General features: G+C 42.6%; 1 protein-coding gene across 4 annotated transcripts in view; it reads left to right on the top strand.

Moving 5' to 3' along the window:
• LOC140732400 (meiosis-specific coiled-coil domain-containing protein MEIOC-like) overlaps window positions 1-17,488 on the top strand; it is a 99,534-nt gene that overhangs the window by 32,952 nt on the left and 49,094 nt on the right. For all 4 annotated transcript variants that reach the window (XM_073054988.1, XM_073054990.1, XM_073054991.1 and 1 more), the window contains one exon: window positions 16,626-16,727. In XM_073054988.1, the coding sequence (XP_072911089.1) occupies window positions 16,626-16,727 (102 nt within the window). The remainder of the gene's footprint in view (window positions 1-16,625; window positions 16,728-17,488) is intronic.

Genomic DNA, 17,488 nt, shown 5'->3' with positions numbered 1-17,488 from the left:
GAGAACTGCAACTTGGGAGAAGATTTGTTTTCTGGCAAGACAATGACCTCAAACATAAAGACAAAACTACACAGGAATGGCTTAAAAACAACGAAGTTAATGTCCTGGAGTGGCCAAGTCAGAGTCCAGACTTCAATCTAATTGTGAATTTGTGGTTGGACTTGAATGTCCACTCACATTCCCCATGCAATCTGACAGTGCTTGAGCAGTTTTGTAAAAAAGAATAGGGAAAATTTGCAGTGTCCAGATGTGCAAAGTTGATAGAGACCTGTCCACACAGATTCAAGGTTGTAATTGTTGCCAAAGGTGCATCTACTAAATACTGACTTGAAAGGGGTGAATACTTGTGCAGTTAATTATTTTGTGTTTTATATTTGTTACTAATTTAGATCACTTTGTGGACATCTGTTTTCACTTTGATATGAAAGAGTTGTCTTCTGCTGATCAGTGTCCAAAATGCCAAATTAGATCCACTGTGATTAAATATTGTAAAACAATAAAACATGAAAACTTCCAAGGGGGTTGAATAGGCACTGCGTGCAGGTAGATTGGAAAAATCAGGTTGTTGCTGGATCTTAAGAGGGGTAATTTGTAGAATGCCTACAAGCTGGCTTTTTAGAGCAACTCGTCGTTGAGCCCACTAGGGGATCAGCTATTCTGGATTGCGTGTTGTGCATGAACCACAATTGGTTAGAGAGCTTAAGGTAAAGGAATCCTTAGGGACAAGTGATCATAATATGACAGAATTCACTCCACAATTTGAGAAGGAGAAGCTAAAAAGAATTACAGAGGCATGAGAGAAGAGCTGGCCAGAATTGATTGGAAGAGAACACTGGCAGGTATGTTGGCAGAGAAATGGTTGGAATTTCTGGAAACAATTCAGAAGGCACAGGATATATACATTCCAAAGAGGGGGAAGTATTTTAAAGGCAGGATGATACAAGAATAAAGCACGACAATGCCTCTTTCACCTCGGATGGTTGAAAAAGTTTGGCATGAGTCCCCAAATCCTAAGGACTTTCTACAGGGGCATAATTGAGAGCATCCTGACTGGCTGCATCACTGCCTGGTATGGGAATTGTACTTCCCTCAATTGTAGGACTTTGCAGAGAGTTGTGCGGACAGTCCAGCGCATCTGTGGATGTGACCTACCCAGTATTCAGGATATTTACAGAGACAGGTGTGTAAAAAGGGCCCAAAGGATCATTAGGGACTTGAGTCACCCCAACCACAAACTGTTCCAGCTGCTACCATCTGGGAAACGGTACTGCAGCATTAAAGCCGGGACCAACAGGCTCCAGGACAACTTCTTCCACCAGGCCATCAGACTGATTAATTCATGCTGATACAATTGTATTTCTATGCTGTATTATTGTACATATTATTTATTACAAGTTACTGTAAATTGCACATTCAGATGGAGACAAAGATTTTTTACTCCTTGCGTATGTGAAGGATGTAAGAAATAAAGTCTATTCAATTCAATTCAAAGCCAATATAAAAGCCAGAGAGCATATAATAGGGCAAAAATTAGTGGGAAGTTAGAAGAATGGTAAGCTTTTAAAAATCAACAGAAGGCTACTACAAAAGTCTTGAAGATGGCATACAAAGGTAAGCTAGCCAATAATATTGAAGAGGCTGCCAAAAGTTTCAGCAGATACATAACGTGTAAAAGAGAGGTGAGAGTAGATATTGGTCTGCTGGAAAATGATGCTGGAGAGGTAGTAATGGGGGGACAAAGAAATGAGGAATGAACTGAATAAATATTTTGCATCACTCTTCACTGTGGAAGGCAGTAGCAGTATGCTGGATGTTCAAGAGTATTAGGGGCAGAAATGTGTTGCCATTACTAGGGAGAAGGTTCTTGGGAAACTGAAAGGTCTGAAGGTATATAAGTCAAGTGGACCACATGATATACACCACAGGGTTCTAAAAGCAGTGGTTGAAGAGATTGCAGAGGCATTAGTAATAATCCTTCCAGAATCAATTCATTCTAGCATGGTTCTGGAGGAATGGAAAATTGCAAATGTCACTCCACTCTTCAAAAAGGGTCAGAGGCAGAAGAAAGGAAATTATAGACTAGTTAGCTTGACCTCAATGGTTGGGAAGGTGTTGGAGTTGGTTTTGGGAGCACATGATGAAATCGGCTGCAGTCAGTATGGTTTCCTTGGGAAAATTTTTCCTGACAAGTCTGTTGGGATACATTGGATAAATAACAAGCAAAAGAGAATTGGTGAATGTTGCGTAGTTGGATTTTCAGAAGGCCTTTGACAATGTGCCACACATGAGGGTGCTTAACAAGTTAAGAGCCCGTGGTATTACAGGAAAGATACTAGCATAAATAAAGCATTGGCTGATTGGCAGGCTGCAAAGAGTGGGAATAGAGGGAGGCTTTTCTGGTTGGCTGCCATTGACAACTGTTGTTCCACAGGGGTCAGTGTGAGACTGTCTCGTTTCATGTTATATGTCAATGACTTGGATGATAGAATTGATAGCTTTGTGTCCATTTCATTGAAACCTATTGAGTGTTGAAAGGCCCCAATAGAGTGGATGTGGAGAGGATGTTTCCAATAGTGGGGGGTCTCCAAGACCAGAGGACACGGGTTTAGAATAGAGGGATGTCCATTTAGAAAGGAGATGAGGAAGAATTTCTTTAGTCGAGGAGTGGTGAATCTGTGGAATTTGTTGCCACAGGCGGCTGTGTAGGCCAAGTCATTGGTAGAGGTTGATTAGTTAAGGCATGGAAGAAGGCGGCAAACAATTTGGGCTTAGAAAATGGGGTGGCCATGATGTAATGATGAAATAGTAATGCAGACTCGATGGGCCAAAATGACTAATCCTGTTCCTGTATATTATGGTCTCTGTCGTCTGTATAGAATCCATGAAGTTGATGCTGTTTTGCCTTACTTCTGTAGATTCTGTGTCCGTCTCCTGAATAAGTATAGTTACAAAAAGTGCACTTAAGATTTCCCCCCATCTCTTTTTGGCTTCACATATGGATTACCATTCTGATTTTTTAGAGGACCAGTTCTATCCCTTGTAATCCTTTTGCTCTTAACACATCTGTAGAATCCCTTAGGATTCTCCTTCACCTTGTCTGCTAGGGCTTAGCCTTCATGATTTCTTTCTTAAGTGTTCACTTGCATTTTTGCTACTCCATAAGCACTTCATTTGTGCCTATCTGCCTATACCTGCCAAGCACCTCCTTTCTTTTCCTAACCAGAGTCTCAACATCTTTTGAAAACCAAGGTTCTGTACACCTATTATCTTTACCTTTTATTCTGACAGGCACGTACAAGCTTCGTACTCTCAAATTTTCACTATTGAAGGCCTCCCACTTACCAAATACACCTTTGCCAGTGAACATCCTGTCACAATTCACACATGCCATATCCTTCCCTGATGTAATCAAAATTCGTCTTTCTGCAATTTAGAATCTCAGCCCGCAGACTAGACCTATCTGTGATCACTGGATGCAAAATGTTTTCCTACACAACCTTCAGTCTCCTGTTTTGGGACATATTGAGAGTCCCAGTCAATATGTGGAGAGTTAAAATCACCAATTATAACAACCTTGTTTCTTACAACAGTCTGCGATCTCTCTTTAAATTTGTTCCTATTGTTACGGATTCAGGCAACAATAAATATATGAGTGAGGCAGGGTTTTTTATAACAAATAACACGTTTATTAAACACTGAAAACAAACCCCCCAAAAGTAAACAAATCACTAACGTAACCGGAAATCAGCTGCTGTGCGGCAGCTTAAACAGTTCTTAAAGCAATAAAGCTTAAACAGTTCTTAAAGCGATGTTGCAAAAACAGTTCTTCAAAGTAGTATTGCAAAAGTTCAAAATGCTCACAGTCCATTTAAGGGAGAGACTTTTTAAGACAATTTAAATTCTCTTTCACGCCGCGTTGTTGCAGTTCCCAGTCGAACTACTTTTCCCATGAAGAATTTTACGAAGATGAAATGTAATGGCTTAAAGGCACTGACCTTTCCTTTACAAAACTGTTCCCAATCCTTTCTGCTATTTCACAGGGATTAACAAGAGAACAGTCAACGAATTCCTTCCGAATAAGGATCAAACAAGGTCGAACCTGTTTCACCGTCGAAATCGATTCTCCTCGATCTTTTATCTCCCGAACTCCGATCTTCACTCTCCACTGATTCTCAACTAGCAGTGTTATAAAGAAACTGCTGGCAATGACCTTTTAAACTTTAGGCATTAGATAAAACTTCATCTTTCAACTAAACTGCGTCACAACATTAAATCACGCAGTGGCATTAAGTCAGCATGGCAGATCCAGCCACGAACTGCCCCTCCTCACAGGGAGGGGTCCTCCTTTTATACCCTTAAAAAAAACCTGTCACATGACCTCTACTGGCGGGAAAATGACGTCACTCCACCATCACAAGACCATTACCTCAAGTCCAGTATAGCTTCAACCCCCAGTCACGTGTCACATGTACGTAACACTATAAATCTCTCAGACTGTTGGTTGTTCTGTAATATAGCTCCATTAATGAGGTCATACCTTTCTTATTACTCAGTTCCACCCATAATGCCTCACTAGACAGGTTCTCCAATCTGTCCTGGCTGAGCACTGCTGTGATATTTTACTTGACTAGTAACACCACCCTTCCCATTTTAATCCTTCCTGCTCTGTTGTGTGTAAAACAGTGGAACCCTGGAATTCTGAGCTGCAATCCTGCCCCTCGGACAATCAAGTCTCATTAGTGGCTACAATATCATAATCCCAGGTGTTGATCCATCCCCTGAGCTCATCTGCCTTTCCTACAATACTTATTGCACTGAAATATACACAGCTCAGGACATTAGTTTGAACTAACATCTGTGGACTAGGTATCCATATTGCTGAGTACCTGCACGCTATCTATTGTACCATCTTGAGCTCCTGGTTCCTGCTTTCAACTCCCATTCCTACACCCACCACATCTGTCCACTGCCAAGGTGAGGCCAAGCCAGACTAGAAGAGCAATATCTCATATTCTTCCTGGGGAGTCTGCACCACAATGGTGTGAGGATAAGATTTTTTAAAATTTTAGTTGACCTGCACTTGTGATCCTTTTCACCCTCTCTTGACTCATCAGGTTCTCTTACCCAAACCCCCTTCCCAAACTTCTTTACAAACCCCTTCCAGTTAGCCAGTTTCTTTCTGCTTCCTTATCTGGTTCCACTTTCTTACTCAGGTTCCATAATCTGCAGCCCTTTGTTATCTCTATTTATTACCTTCTTGCCTCTGTTTTTACCTTTCTCTCCATCTGTCCATCATCCAGCTTCTATCATTACTCCTTTTCTTCTCTTTATACTGGCTATTTCTTCTATACACTCTCAGTCCTGATTCAGGGCCTCAACCTAAGGTTACCATCTAAGAAGACCTTTGTCATTCTTGTGTCAAAGAAAATAAAGTAACATGCCTTAATGATTATCACCTGGTATTTCTGACATCCATCATCATGAAGTACTTTGAGGCTTGTCTTGGCACACATCTGCTCTTGAGCCTGGTGTAATGTTTTCTCAAGCTTTTGTACACTCCTATTTATGTGATTCACCAGGACTGTGGTCCTATCATAATTCAGGTGGATGTCATCCCATCGAAACAGCTCCCTCCTTCCCAATACTGCTGCCAATGTCCTGTAAGTTAAGGTGGAACTTAGCAGGCCAAACAGCACCTATGGAAAAGAGTGAACATCGACATTTTGGATTGAGACCCTTCATCCTGTTTACTCTTTCTATAGATGCAGTCTAGCCTGCTAAATTCCTCCAGCTTTTTGTGTGTGTTGCTTGGATTCTCATCATCTGCAGATTTTGTTATCCTATAAATTAAACACATAACGGCTGGTAGCACAGTGACATCAGCGCCGGACTCCGGAGCGAAGGGTCCCAAGTTTGAATCCAGTCAGACCACTCCCGGACATGCTTCCCATCCGTGCTGGGTTGAGTGTCGAGCTCGCAACTCGGCCTCGTAAAAAAAAGTCACTGCACTGTGAGAAGGACGTGGGGGACCACTCACAGAATCTTTCCTACAAGACAACCACTTCAAAAAATAAGTGGTCGCCGAGGCTCTAGCAGACAGACAGACATACTTTATTGATCCCGAGGGAAATTGGGTTTCGTTACAGCTGTGCCAACCAAGAATAGTGAAGAAATATAGCAATATAAAACCATAAATAATTAAATAATAATAAGTTAATCATGCAAAGTGGAAATAAGTCCAGGACCAGCCTATTGGCTCAGGGTGTCTGACACTCCGAGGGAGGAGTTGTAAAGTTTGATGGCCACAGGCAGGAATGACTTCCTATGACGCTCAGTGTTACATCTCGGTGGAATGAGTCTCTGGCTGAATGTACTCCTGTGCCCAACCAGTACATTATGGAGTGGATGAGAGTCATTGTCCAAGATGGCATGCAACTTGGACAGCATCCTCTTTTCAGACACCACCGTCAGAGAGTCCAGTTCCACCCCCACAACATCACTGGCCTTACGAATGAGTTTGTTGATTCTGTTGGTGTCTGCTACCCTCAGCCTGCTGCCCCAGCACACAAGAGTAAACATGATAGCACTGGCCACCACAGCCTCGCAGAACATCCTCAGCATCGTCCGGCAGATGTTAAAGGACCTCATTCTCCTCAGGAAATAGAGATGGCTCTGATCCTTTTTGTAGACAGCCTCAGTGTTCTTTGACCAGTCCAGTTTATTGTCAATTCGTATCCCCAGGTATTTGTAATCCTCCACCATGTCCACACTGACCCCTTGGATGGAAACAGGGGTCACCGGTAGGTCCACCACCAGCTCCTTAGACTTTTTCACATTAAGCTGCAGATGATTCTGCTTGCACCATGTGACAAAGTTTCCCACCGTAGCCCTGTACTCAGCCTCATCTCCCTTGCTGATGCATCCAACTATGGCAGAGTCATCAGAATACTTCTGAAGATGGCAAGATTCTGTGCAGTAGTTGAAGTCCGAGGTGTAGATGGTGAAGAGAAAGGGAGACAAGACAGCCCCCCGTGAAGCCCCAGTGCTGCTGACCACTCTGTCTGACACACAGTGTTGCAAGCGCACGTACTGTGGTCTGCCAGTCAGGTAATCAATAATCCATGACACCAGGGAAGCATCCACCTGCATCACTGTCAGCTTCTCACCCAGCAGAGCAGGGTGGATAGTGTTGAACGCACTGGAGAAGTCAATAAACATGACCTTCGCAGAGTATGGCACACAAAAAAAAATTAAGCACACTTCCTCACACCAACCTTTAAGCCAAACATTTACCTCAAATCTTTTTGACTCTCTGCCAATTAATAAGTGGGTCAGGGAGTAATCCAAAGATTATTACCTTTTTGGTTCTGCTTTATAATTTTGTCCTTAGCTGTTCATATTCCTTCAGTAGAACCTCTTACCCTGAGATATCCTGAGACATTAGCAGGTAACACAGCCATTGGGATTCTTGATCCTGTTGACAGAGAACAGTGTCTATTCCCCTGACTGTACTGTCTCCAATTACAACTACATTTCTCTTTTGGAGTTATGTTTTCAAAACAGCTGACATGGACCACCAACACCTCGCTGCTTGTAAAAACGGCACAACAAAGACTCTTCTTCCTCGGGAAGCTGAAACAGGCCAAAGTCCCACAAAAGCTGTTGCTTAACTTCTACAGAAGCACAATTGAAACCATCCTGACCAACTGTGCCACAGTGTGGTATGCCAGCTGCACAGCTGCTGAGCGACAAGACCTGCATCGCGTGGTGAAGGCGGCCCAGCGAGTTGTCAGGATGGAGCTCCCAGGACTGGACGCCATCTATTCCAGCAGACTCAGAACAATGACTGAAACTGAGCACACACATGCACACACAAGGACTCAAGTACTTGCACTAACGGCACTTTGTGCATTACTGTGATATTCTGGTGCTGCTGCAGCTTATTTTCTGCTACTTATCTATTTAATGCTGTTTTTCTATTACTTGTCTTGTTTTTATCTACCCCTTTATTTAATTGCCTGAGAGGAAGCCAAACAGAGTTTCATTGTACCTATGTATAATGATAATAAAGATCATTCAATTCAATTTTCTCTCCAGCAGCCCATACCCTCCTCCCACTTCAATGGCACCCCTAACCCACAGTGCTATGGTGAGGTTGCTCTTCCTTCCTGTAGCCACCATCTTGCCCACACATGGACCAAAAACTTCAAGCCTTTTAGACAACCTCAAGGGCTGAGACTCCATCACTACCTCCTGGCTGTCTTGACCTGCTTCACTCAGTCATACCCTTCTGTCCTGAGGACTAGTCAAGTTTGATGAAGTTAATCTAAGGTGTTACTGCCTACTAAAACACAGCACCCAGGTAATTTCCATTTCTTCCCCCCGCCCCCCCCCCCCCCCCCCCCACCCCCACTTCCTGATAGTTCACTGTGTTTGCAGCCTAGCTTCTAGTTCATCAACCTGATGAGTTAGAGTCTCTCAAGCAATCAACACCTGTTACCAATGTGGTCATCAGTATCTGCAATGGGGGCCCCACCTGTTTCCACATCAATTAGCCACAACACCTGACCCTGCATCTCTACTTTTCTGATTAGTTATAATGTAGTTAATATATATCAGAACACCTTTTTTATTATCTAATTAGTGTTGTTTAAATTAGAATTATAGAACTACTAAGCAATTTAGGAAGGAAAGTTAAAAGATCTTGTCACTTTTACCTGGGCCACAATCTCAGCTTCTTTATTCAGAAGCCTCCCCAGTCACATATTTGTTGACACCAACAATGGTTGTTCTGCTGTAACCTGCCTTTCCTCTATTGGCTTCTTGTTTTCTCAGTTAGCCAGTCCAGCTGCTGCAATGCTCTGCTGCACCTCCTTCCCTGGAAATCTCACAAGTCAGTTCAACATTCACAGTTCCCGGTCCTGGTTACCCTTGGCTTTCATCCTGACAGGAACTTGAACTTTTGCAATTTCTCACTTGAATGTACTCTGCAGATGTAGGCCTTCTTGTAAGTACATGCTCTTAGTGTACCTTTGCCAGACTGTATTATTTCCCTAACTACTTGATACCTGATACATCCCTATCTTTTTTCCATTGCCACTTTAAAATATACTCCAAACTACCTCTATCTCCAAAATACTCTCTTACTGACACTCTCTCCACCTGAGGAGCTCTTTTCCCCAAAACAAATGCCAGTAAAAAAAAAAGGAAGGGGACTTCCAACGGATGTTTTTTGGATCGGGAAAGAAGGGTGGCGTGAGAGCTAAATTCTGAAGAAAGACAGTTTTTTTAAAAAACTTCTTTGAGTACAAGAAGGGCAAGACTGCACAGGCGCATGACGTAGACAGGACAGCGCGGAGAGTTTAAAAAGAAGACCACCCTATACAGCAGGCAGTGGTCAGAGTGGGCAGCGGAGTGAGTGGCAGCAGAGTGTAGGGCTTTGGCTCAACGGGCTTAGGCAGTAACGGGAAGAGGCGAGAGCGAGGGTCCAACTCTTTTTTCCCCCCTTGGCGAATCGGCTCGGACAGACGGAAGAACAGCAGGGCTCACGCAGCTAATGGTACGAGCTAACGATTTAAAAAGTTTGTGTGTTTGGCAAGGTAAGTGGATGAGTTGACTTATTTTTCCTTGTTTCATTCCTGTAGAATTAGGTAGCATGTCTGCAGGGTTAGTGCTTTGTTTGGGGTGTCAGATGTGGGAATCCTTGGAGACCTCCAGCCCTGATGGCCACATCTGCACCAGGTGCACCAAGATGTAGCTCCTCGGAGACCGTGTTGGGGATCTGGATCTGCAGCTTAATGATCTACTGCTTATTAGGGAAAGTAAAGAGGTGATGGACAGGAGCTACAGGGAGGTAGTCATCCCTAAGCTACAGGGGTCAGAAAACTGGGTGACTGTCAGGAGAGGGAAGGGAAATGCCCGGATAGTGGAGAGCACCCCTGTGGCTGCCCCCTTCAGCAACAGGTATATCGTTTTGGATGCTGTTGAGGGGGATGACCTGACGGGACGGCCATGGTGACCGAGTCTCTGGCACTGAGCCTGGTGCTGTTGTGCCGGAGGGAAGGAGGGAGAAGAGGAATGCGGTAGTCATAGGGGATTCCATGGTCAGGGGAACAGGCAGGAGATTCTTTGAGCCTGATAGAGATACCCGCATAGTGTGTTGCCTCCCAGGTGCCAGGGTACAGGATGTCTTGGTTCAGGTCCAGAATATTCTGAAAGGAGAGGGTGACCAGCCAGCTGTCTTGGTACATGTTGGTGCCAATGACATAGATAGGAAAAGGGAGGAGGTCCTGAAGAGAGATTTCCGGGAGTTCGGAAGGAAGCTGAGAAGCAGGACCTCCAGAGTAGTAATCTCAGGATTGCTACCTGTGCCATGTGCTAGTGAGGGCAAGAATAGTAGGATCAGGCAGGTGAATGCGTGGCTGAGAGACTGGTGCAGGGGGCAGGGCTTCAGATTCTTGGGTCATTGGGATCTCTTCTGGGGGAAGTATGACCTGTTCAAAAAGGACGGGTTACACCTGAACCCGAAGGGGACCAATATCCTGGCGGGAAGGTTTAATAGAGCTGTTAGGGAGGGTTTAAACTAATTTGGTAGGGGGATGGGAACCAGAATGATAGAGCAGAGGAAGGGAAGAACAGAAATAATTCTAAGATAGTGAGTAGTAAAGATATCAGGAAGGACAGGCAGGTGATGGGGCAAATTTGCAGTCATTGGGATGAGTTGCAGTGCAATCAAAGCAAAAAGTACCAAATATTGGAATAAGGTATTATACTTAAATGCACGCAACATAAGGAATAAGGTGGATGATCTTGTTGTACAACTGCAGATTGGCAGGTATGATAATGTGGCCATCACTGAGACATGGCTAAAGGATGCATGTCTCTGGGAGCTGAATGTCCAAGGGTTCATGGTGTATCAGAAGGATAGGCAGGTAGGCAGAGGGGGTGGCATGGCTTTAATGGTAAGAAATGATAGTAAATCATTAGAAAGAGTTGACGTAGGATCGGAAGGTACAGAATCTTTATGGGTTGAGCTAAGAAATCACAGGGGTAAAAGGACCCTGATGGCAGTTATCAACAGGCCTCCAAACAGCTGCACTGATGTGGACTACAAATTACAACAGGAAATAGAAAAGGCTTGCCTGAAGGGCGGTGTTATGATAATTGTGGGGGATTTTAACATTTGAGTGGATTGGGAAAATCAGGTCAGCACTGGATCTCAAGATGGAGAATTTGTAGAATGTCTACGAGATGGCTTTTTAGAACAGCTTGTTGTTGAGCCCACTAGGGGATTGGCTATACTGGATTGGGTATTTTGTAATGAACCAGAGATTATTAGAGAGATTGAGGTGAAGGAACCCTTAGGAGGCAGTGATCATAACATGATTGAGTTCACTGTGTGTGAAATTTGACAGAAGCCGAAATCTGATGTGTTGGTATTTCAGTGGAGTAAAGGAAATTACAGTGGCATGAAAGAGGAACTGGCCAAAGTTGACTGGAAAGGGACACTAGTGGGAAGGATGTCAGAGCAGCAGTGGCTGGAGTTTATGTAAGAAGTGAGGAAGGTGCAAGACAGATATACAGGCAGTCCCCGGGTTATGAACGAGTTCCATTCCTGAGTCCGTCTTTAAGTCGGATTTGTACGTAAGTCGGAACAAGTACATCCGGTATTATTTAGTGTCAGTTACTCAAATGTTAGTATATAGTATATATTTTACCTTTCTATTCATATAAAACACTTAAGAAACTTACATATTCCAATAATTAAACACTGCATTGCTTAGTAATAATTGTAGCTTTTGTCGGGGCAGGGCCTTTCACATGCTCCATTATTCTCACTTTATCCCTTATCCTTTAAAATTGTTCCAATCATTGACCGAGTGTAGCCTAATGCTTTTCCAATGACCGATGACATTTCACCTCTTTCCAAACGCTTTATTACTTCCACTTTATTTTCAATCATGATCGTTTCCTGTCAATGGAACAGAAACACTGTGGGTGGTGGGTCCCGAGCTCCTCCAAGTCCCAAGGACCATCTCACTGAATTCCCTGGGTCCTAAAGTCCACCGCATTGAGACAGGTTAAATGGGACAAGTGGGGGCTGTGCTGGGTTTGGGTATTTGATCCTCCACAATATTCTGTGTGGGAATTTAAACTGGAGGTGGCAGTGGTTTATTTTTAACGAGGTCGAGTTGCGAGCTCGACATCAACCTGGCACGCTCAGGAGCGGTCTGTCACTGGATCGAACTCAGAAACCTCCATTCTCAAGCCCGGTGCTGATCTCACTGCGCCACCAGCTGACTGGAAAAGGTGGGGCGGGGTCAGGGTGACTCTTGCTAAGAAAAATTTAAGCCAAATACAAAGTTACACACTCAACACAGTGTTAACAGCAACGACTTAAAATGGCAGAAGGCGTCGCGATCTGACTTAAAATGGCGGATGGCGTTCTCCTTCCTTGGTTTGTAAGTATGAGTTGTTCATAAGTCGGACATTCGTAACTCGGGGACTACCTGTATTCCAAAAAAGAAGAAATTTTTGAATGGAAAAAGGATGCAACCGTGGCTGACAAGAGAAGTCAAAGCCAAAGTAAAAGCAAAGGAGAGGGCATACAAGGAAGCAAAAATTAGTGGGAAGACAGAGGATTTGGAAGTTTTTAAAAGATTACAAAAGGAAACTAAGAAGGTCATTAAGAGGGAAAAGATGAACTATGAAAAGAAGCTAGCAAAAAATATCGAAGAGGATACTAAAAGTTTTTTCAAGTATATAAAGAGTAAAAGGTGAGAGTAGATATAGGACTGATAGAAAATGATGCTGGGGAAATTGTAATGGGAGATGAGGAGATGGCAGAGGAACTGAATGAGCATTTTGAATCAGTCTTCACTGAGGAAGACATCAGCAGTACACCGGACACTCAAGGGTGTCAGGGAAGAGAAGTGTGTGCAGTCACAATTATGACAAGAGAGAATACTGAGGAAGCTGAATAGTCTAAGTGTAGATAAATCTCCCGGACCAGATGGAATGCACCCTCGTGTTCTGAAGGAAGTAGCTGTGGAGATCGTGGAGGCATTAGCAATGATCTTTCAAAAGTCAATAGATTTTGGCATGGTTCTGGAGGACTGGAAGATTGCAAAGGTCACTCTGCTATTTAAGAAGGGGACAAGGAAGCAAAAAGGAAATTATAGACCTGTTAGCTTGACATCGGTGGTTGGGAAGTTGTTGGAGTCGATTGTCAAGAATGAGGTTACGGAGTACCTGGAGGCATATGACAAGATAGGCTGAACTCAGCATGGTTTCCTTAAAGGAAAATCCTGCCTGACAAACCTATTGAAATTTTTTGAGGAAATTACAAGTAGACTAGACAAGGGAGATGTAGTGGATGTTGTGCATTTGGATTTTCAGAAGGCCTTTGACAAGGTGCTGCACATGTGGCAGCTAAACAAAATAAGAGCCCATGGAATTACGGGAAAGTTACATATGTGGATAGAGCGTTGGCTGATTGGCAGGAAACAGTGGGAATAAAGGGATCCCATTCTGGTTGGCTGCCAGTTACCAGTGGTGTTCCACAGGGGTCCGTGTTGGGGCCGCTTCTTTTTACGTTGTATATCAACGGTTTGGTTTATGGAATAGATGGCTTTGTGGCTAAGTTTGCTGATGATACAAAGATAGGTGGAGGGGCCGGTAGTGCTGAGGAAACAGAGAGTCTGCAGAGAGACTAGGATAGATTGGGAGAATGTGGCAAATGAAATACAATGTTGGAAAGTGTATGGTCATGCACTTTGGTAGAAGAAATAAAGGGCAGACTATTATTTAAATGGGGAGAGAATTCAAAGTTCTGAGATGCAACAGGACTTGGGAGTCCTTGTGCAGGATACCCTTAAGGTTAACCTCCAGGTTGAGTTGGTGGTGAAGAAGGAATGATTCCAGGAATGAGAGGGTTAACATATGAGGACTGTTTGACTGCTCTTGGACTGTACTTCTTGGAGTTTAGAAGAATGAGGGGGGACCACATAGAAACATTTCGAATGTTGAAAGGCATGGACAGAGTGGATGTGGCAAAGTTGTTTCCCATGGTGGGGGAGTCTAGTACGAGAGGACATGACTTGAGGATTGCAGGGCGCCCATTCAGAACAGAGATGCAAAAAAATTTTTTTAGCCAGATGGTGGTGAATCTGTGGAATTTGTTGCCACGGGTGGCAGTGGAGGCCAAGTCATTGGGTGTATTTAAGGCAGAGATTGGTAGGTATCTGACTAGCCAGGGCATCAAAGGTTATGGTGAGAAGGTGGGGGAGTGGGACTAAAGAGGAGAATGGATCAGCTCATGATAAAATGGCGGAGCAGACTCGATGGGCCGAATGGCCGACTTCTGCTCCTTTGTCTTATCGTCTAATGCTACTTCCTTGTTGGTCTATTTACATCCTGTACCAAGATGATCTCCTGGATGCACCTCAAGCTAGGGATCCTGTGTCCCTTTTATGCTGAGCAACCCCAGCTAGTATTTCGGAAATAGAAATTGCCTAGTACTATAACCCTATTTTAATCCCATTACCATGCTATTCTATTTATCTACCTGTCTATTCTGGTCTCATATTGATGGTCTTTTATATACCCCAGCAAAGTCACAAAACCTTTTTTTGTTCTTAATGATCCACATGACCTCAGTTGGGGAGTTTTCTGGAATCTTCTCAGTACTAAATTCCTTGCATTCCTTGGAGAATATTGTGTTGTCACCTTTTTAATCTCTATATCACCTTTTACATATATTGTCACATTAGGCTATTACCTTGAAATCTCACCTAAGTGTCAAAATCTCTGTAAAAATGTAACCATCCCTCTTTACAATACAGTTTAAAAGCTAATGTAATAGATATTGAATTTCAAAGTAGCTGTTTCCTTGAGATTAGCCAATTGGATGCAAAATTGGCTTGATGATTAGGGTGATCTGTGTTCTGTGGTGTGCCACAGAGACCTGCGCTGGGTGCCTTGTTGTATGTTATCTATATTAATGATTTGGATGCAAATGCAGGTGGATAACACCAAAATTACTGTATAGTGGACAGTGAAGAAGGTTAGCTAAGAATCAAACCAAATCTGAATCAATTGGGGAAGGAATAGCAAATGAAATTTAACTTGGAAGTGTTATATCTTGGCAAGCTGAACCAGGGCAGGACTTGTACAGTAGGGAAAAAAAATAACAGGGTGCTCGAGAGTGTAGTGGAACAGAGAGACCTGGGATTACAAGTGCATGGTTCCCTGAAATGACAGCACAGGTGAAGAAGGCTTATTGCATGCATATCTTCAGCAGTCTGGGCAATGAGCACAAGAGCTGTGTCATCATCTTACAACTGTACAAGTTACTGGTGAGATATTGTGTGCAGTGTAACTATAGGGACTATGACATTAAGTTGGAAAAGGTGCAGCAAAGATTTATGAGGATGTTGCCTGGACGAGGTGGCTGGATTTGTAAGAAGAGACTAGATAAGCTGGGGCTCTTTTCCCTGGAGTATGGAGCGCTGAGCAGTGACCTTATAGATGTATATAAAATCACAAAGACTAGGGATAAAGTGAATGGCATTGTCTTTTTCCAATGGTTGGGTGTCTGAAACTAGTTGGCACAGGTTTGAGGTGAGAGGGGAAATGTTTAAAGGTGAACAGAGGAGCAAGTTTTTGCACTCGAGTGTGTTGGGAATATAGAACAAACTGCCGGAGGAGCCAATAGAAGATGGTACAGTTACACTGTTTGAAAGCTATTTTTAACAGGTACTTACTTGGATGGGAAAAGTTTAGAGGGATGTGGGCCAAGTGTAGGCAAGTGGGTTTAGCTCTGGTAGGCACCTTGGTTGGTTGGGCCAAAGGGCCTGTTTCTGCATTGTTTGCATATATGACTCATGATTACTTTGGTTAATTTTTGAAATGTGCCTTTAAAATTTTAAATGAAAGATTTAGTAGTTACTTTACAATAAAGAAAAAACATAACTGTACTCTCATAATTAATGCACTTAAAATTAATACCAATAATGAAGATTCATAAAATTATTTATCTATTTTTTTCTTTGGTTTCCATTTGTAAATGTGTTATTCCTGATGTTTGTTGTTGCACATCTTGGATAACGTTTGCATTTATCTTAGGTCATTAAAGCGTTTTAATTTTAAAAAAATAAACACAATAAAGCATGGGAAATTGTACAATTAAAATTTACCATTACATTACTACAGTTGGGAATAATGGGAGTGATGTTTGCATTAGAGGAAGCCAACTGGATTAATATTTCAATGGACTGGTACTGAGTTACAAGCTGGGAAACATAATTTGGACATTTTTATTTAAATTTTCCATGACATAGTTAAACTTAATTGAAATTGTCAACAGGTAATGCTTAACAAATGATCTTGACAAAAACAACTCAGTAAGATAAGAAATTGATCTTTTAGTTTATTTTGTGTGACATACAATGTTTTCTGACCCTCCAAAGTAAAACAAAATTGTCTGGATTTTTTAAAAAAAACTTAGTTCTAATTTTCTAGATTGTTTGCAGTCATTTAAACTTAATTAATATGCCAAGGTCTGGAAATGGATTTTTAAAAAATGTTCAGATAATTGTATAGTGAAGTATGTGTTTTTATTTCAGAGCGCACATTAATTTATCAGATTCTGGGAATACTCCTGATTTACTTGGACTGGTCTCCAGTATACTGGATGAGCCCGATAAGCCCGAATCATTTTCTGATTGGTAAGCTAGATTTTATTACATTTAATTAAGGCTACTCCTGTGTTTAAGTTTTGATATTTTATGTTTGTTGTTCTTCTAACTTCTCCTTCCTGAAGTCCACGACCATTTCCTTGGTCTTACTGACAATGAGTGGAAGGTTATTGTTGCAATACCACTCAATCAGCCAATCTATCTCACTCCTGTATGCCTTTCATTGCTGTTTGAGAGAGAGTAGAGCATTGGGCTTAACAGCTGTGCTGATTATTAGTGAAGAGGAGATGTTAGCACCAATTCACACTAACTATGGTCTCTCAATGAGGAAGTCAAGAATCCAGTTCTTGTTGATTTGAACTAATGCATGATGTACAGAGCTGTAATCGACAATAAAGAGCAGCCTGAAGAATGTATTGCTGTTTAGAAACATAGTAAAACCTATAGCACAATACAGGCACTTCAGCCCACAATGCTGTGCCGAACATATATTTACTTTAGAAATTACCTAGGGTTACCCATAGCCCTTTATTTTTCTAAGCTCCGTGAAACCTATCCAGGGTTCTCTTAAAAACCATATTGTATCTGCTTCCACCATTGTTGCCGGCAGCCCATTCCACGCACTCACCACTCTGCATAAAAAAAATTACCCCTGACATCTCCTCTGTACTACTTCCAAGCACCTTAAAACTGTGCCTTCTCGTGTTAGCCACTTCAGCCCTGGGAAAAGCCTCTGATTATCCACACGATCAATGCCTCTCATCATCTTATGCACCTCTATCAAGTCACCT

The sequence above is a fragment of the Hemitrygon akajei genome, chromosome 8, assembly GCF_048418815.1.
Source record: "Hemitrygon akajei chromosome 8, sHemAka1.3, whole genome shotgun sequence".
NCBI classification, from domain to species: domain Eukaryota; kingdom Metazoa; phylum Chordata; class Chondrichthyes; order Myliobatiformes; family Dasyatidae; genus Hemitrygon; species Hemitrygon akajei.
Note: the sequence above shows the minus strand (reverse complement) of the source record. Positions and strands in the feature narration are given on the sequence as shown.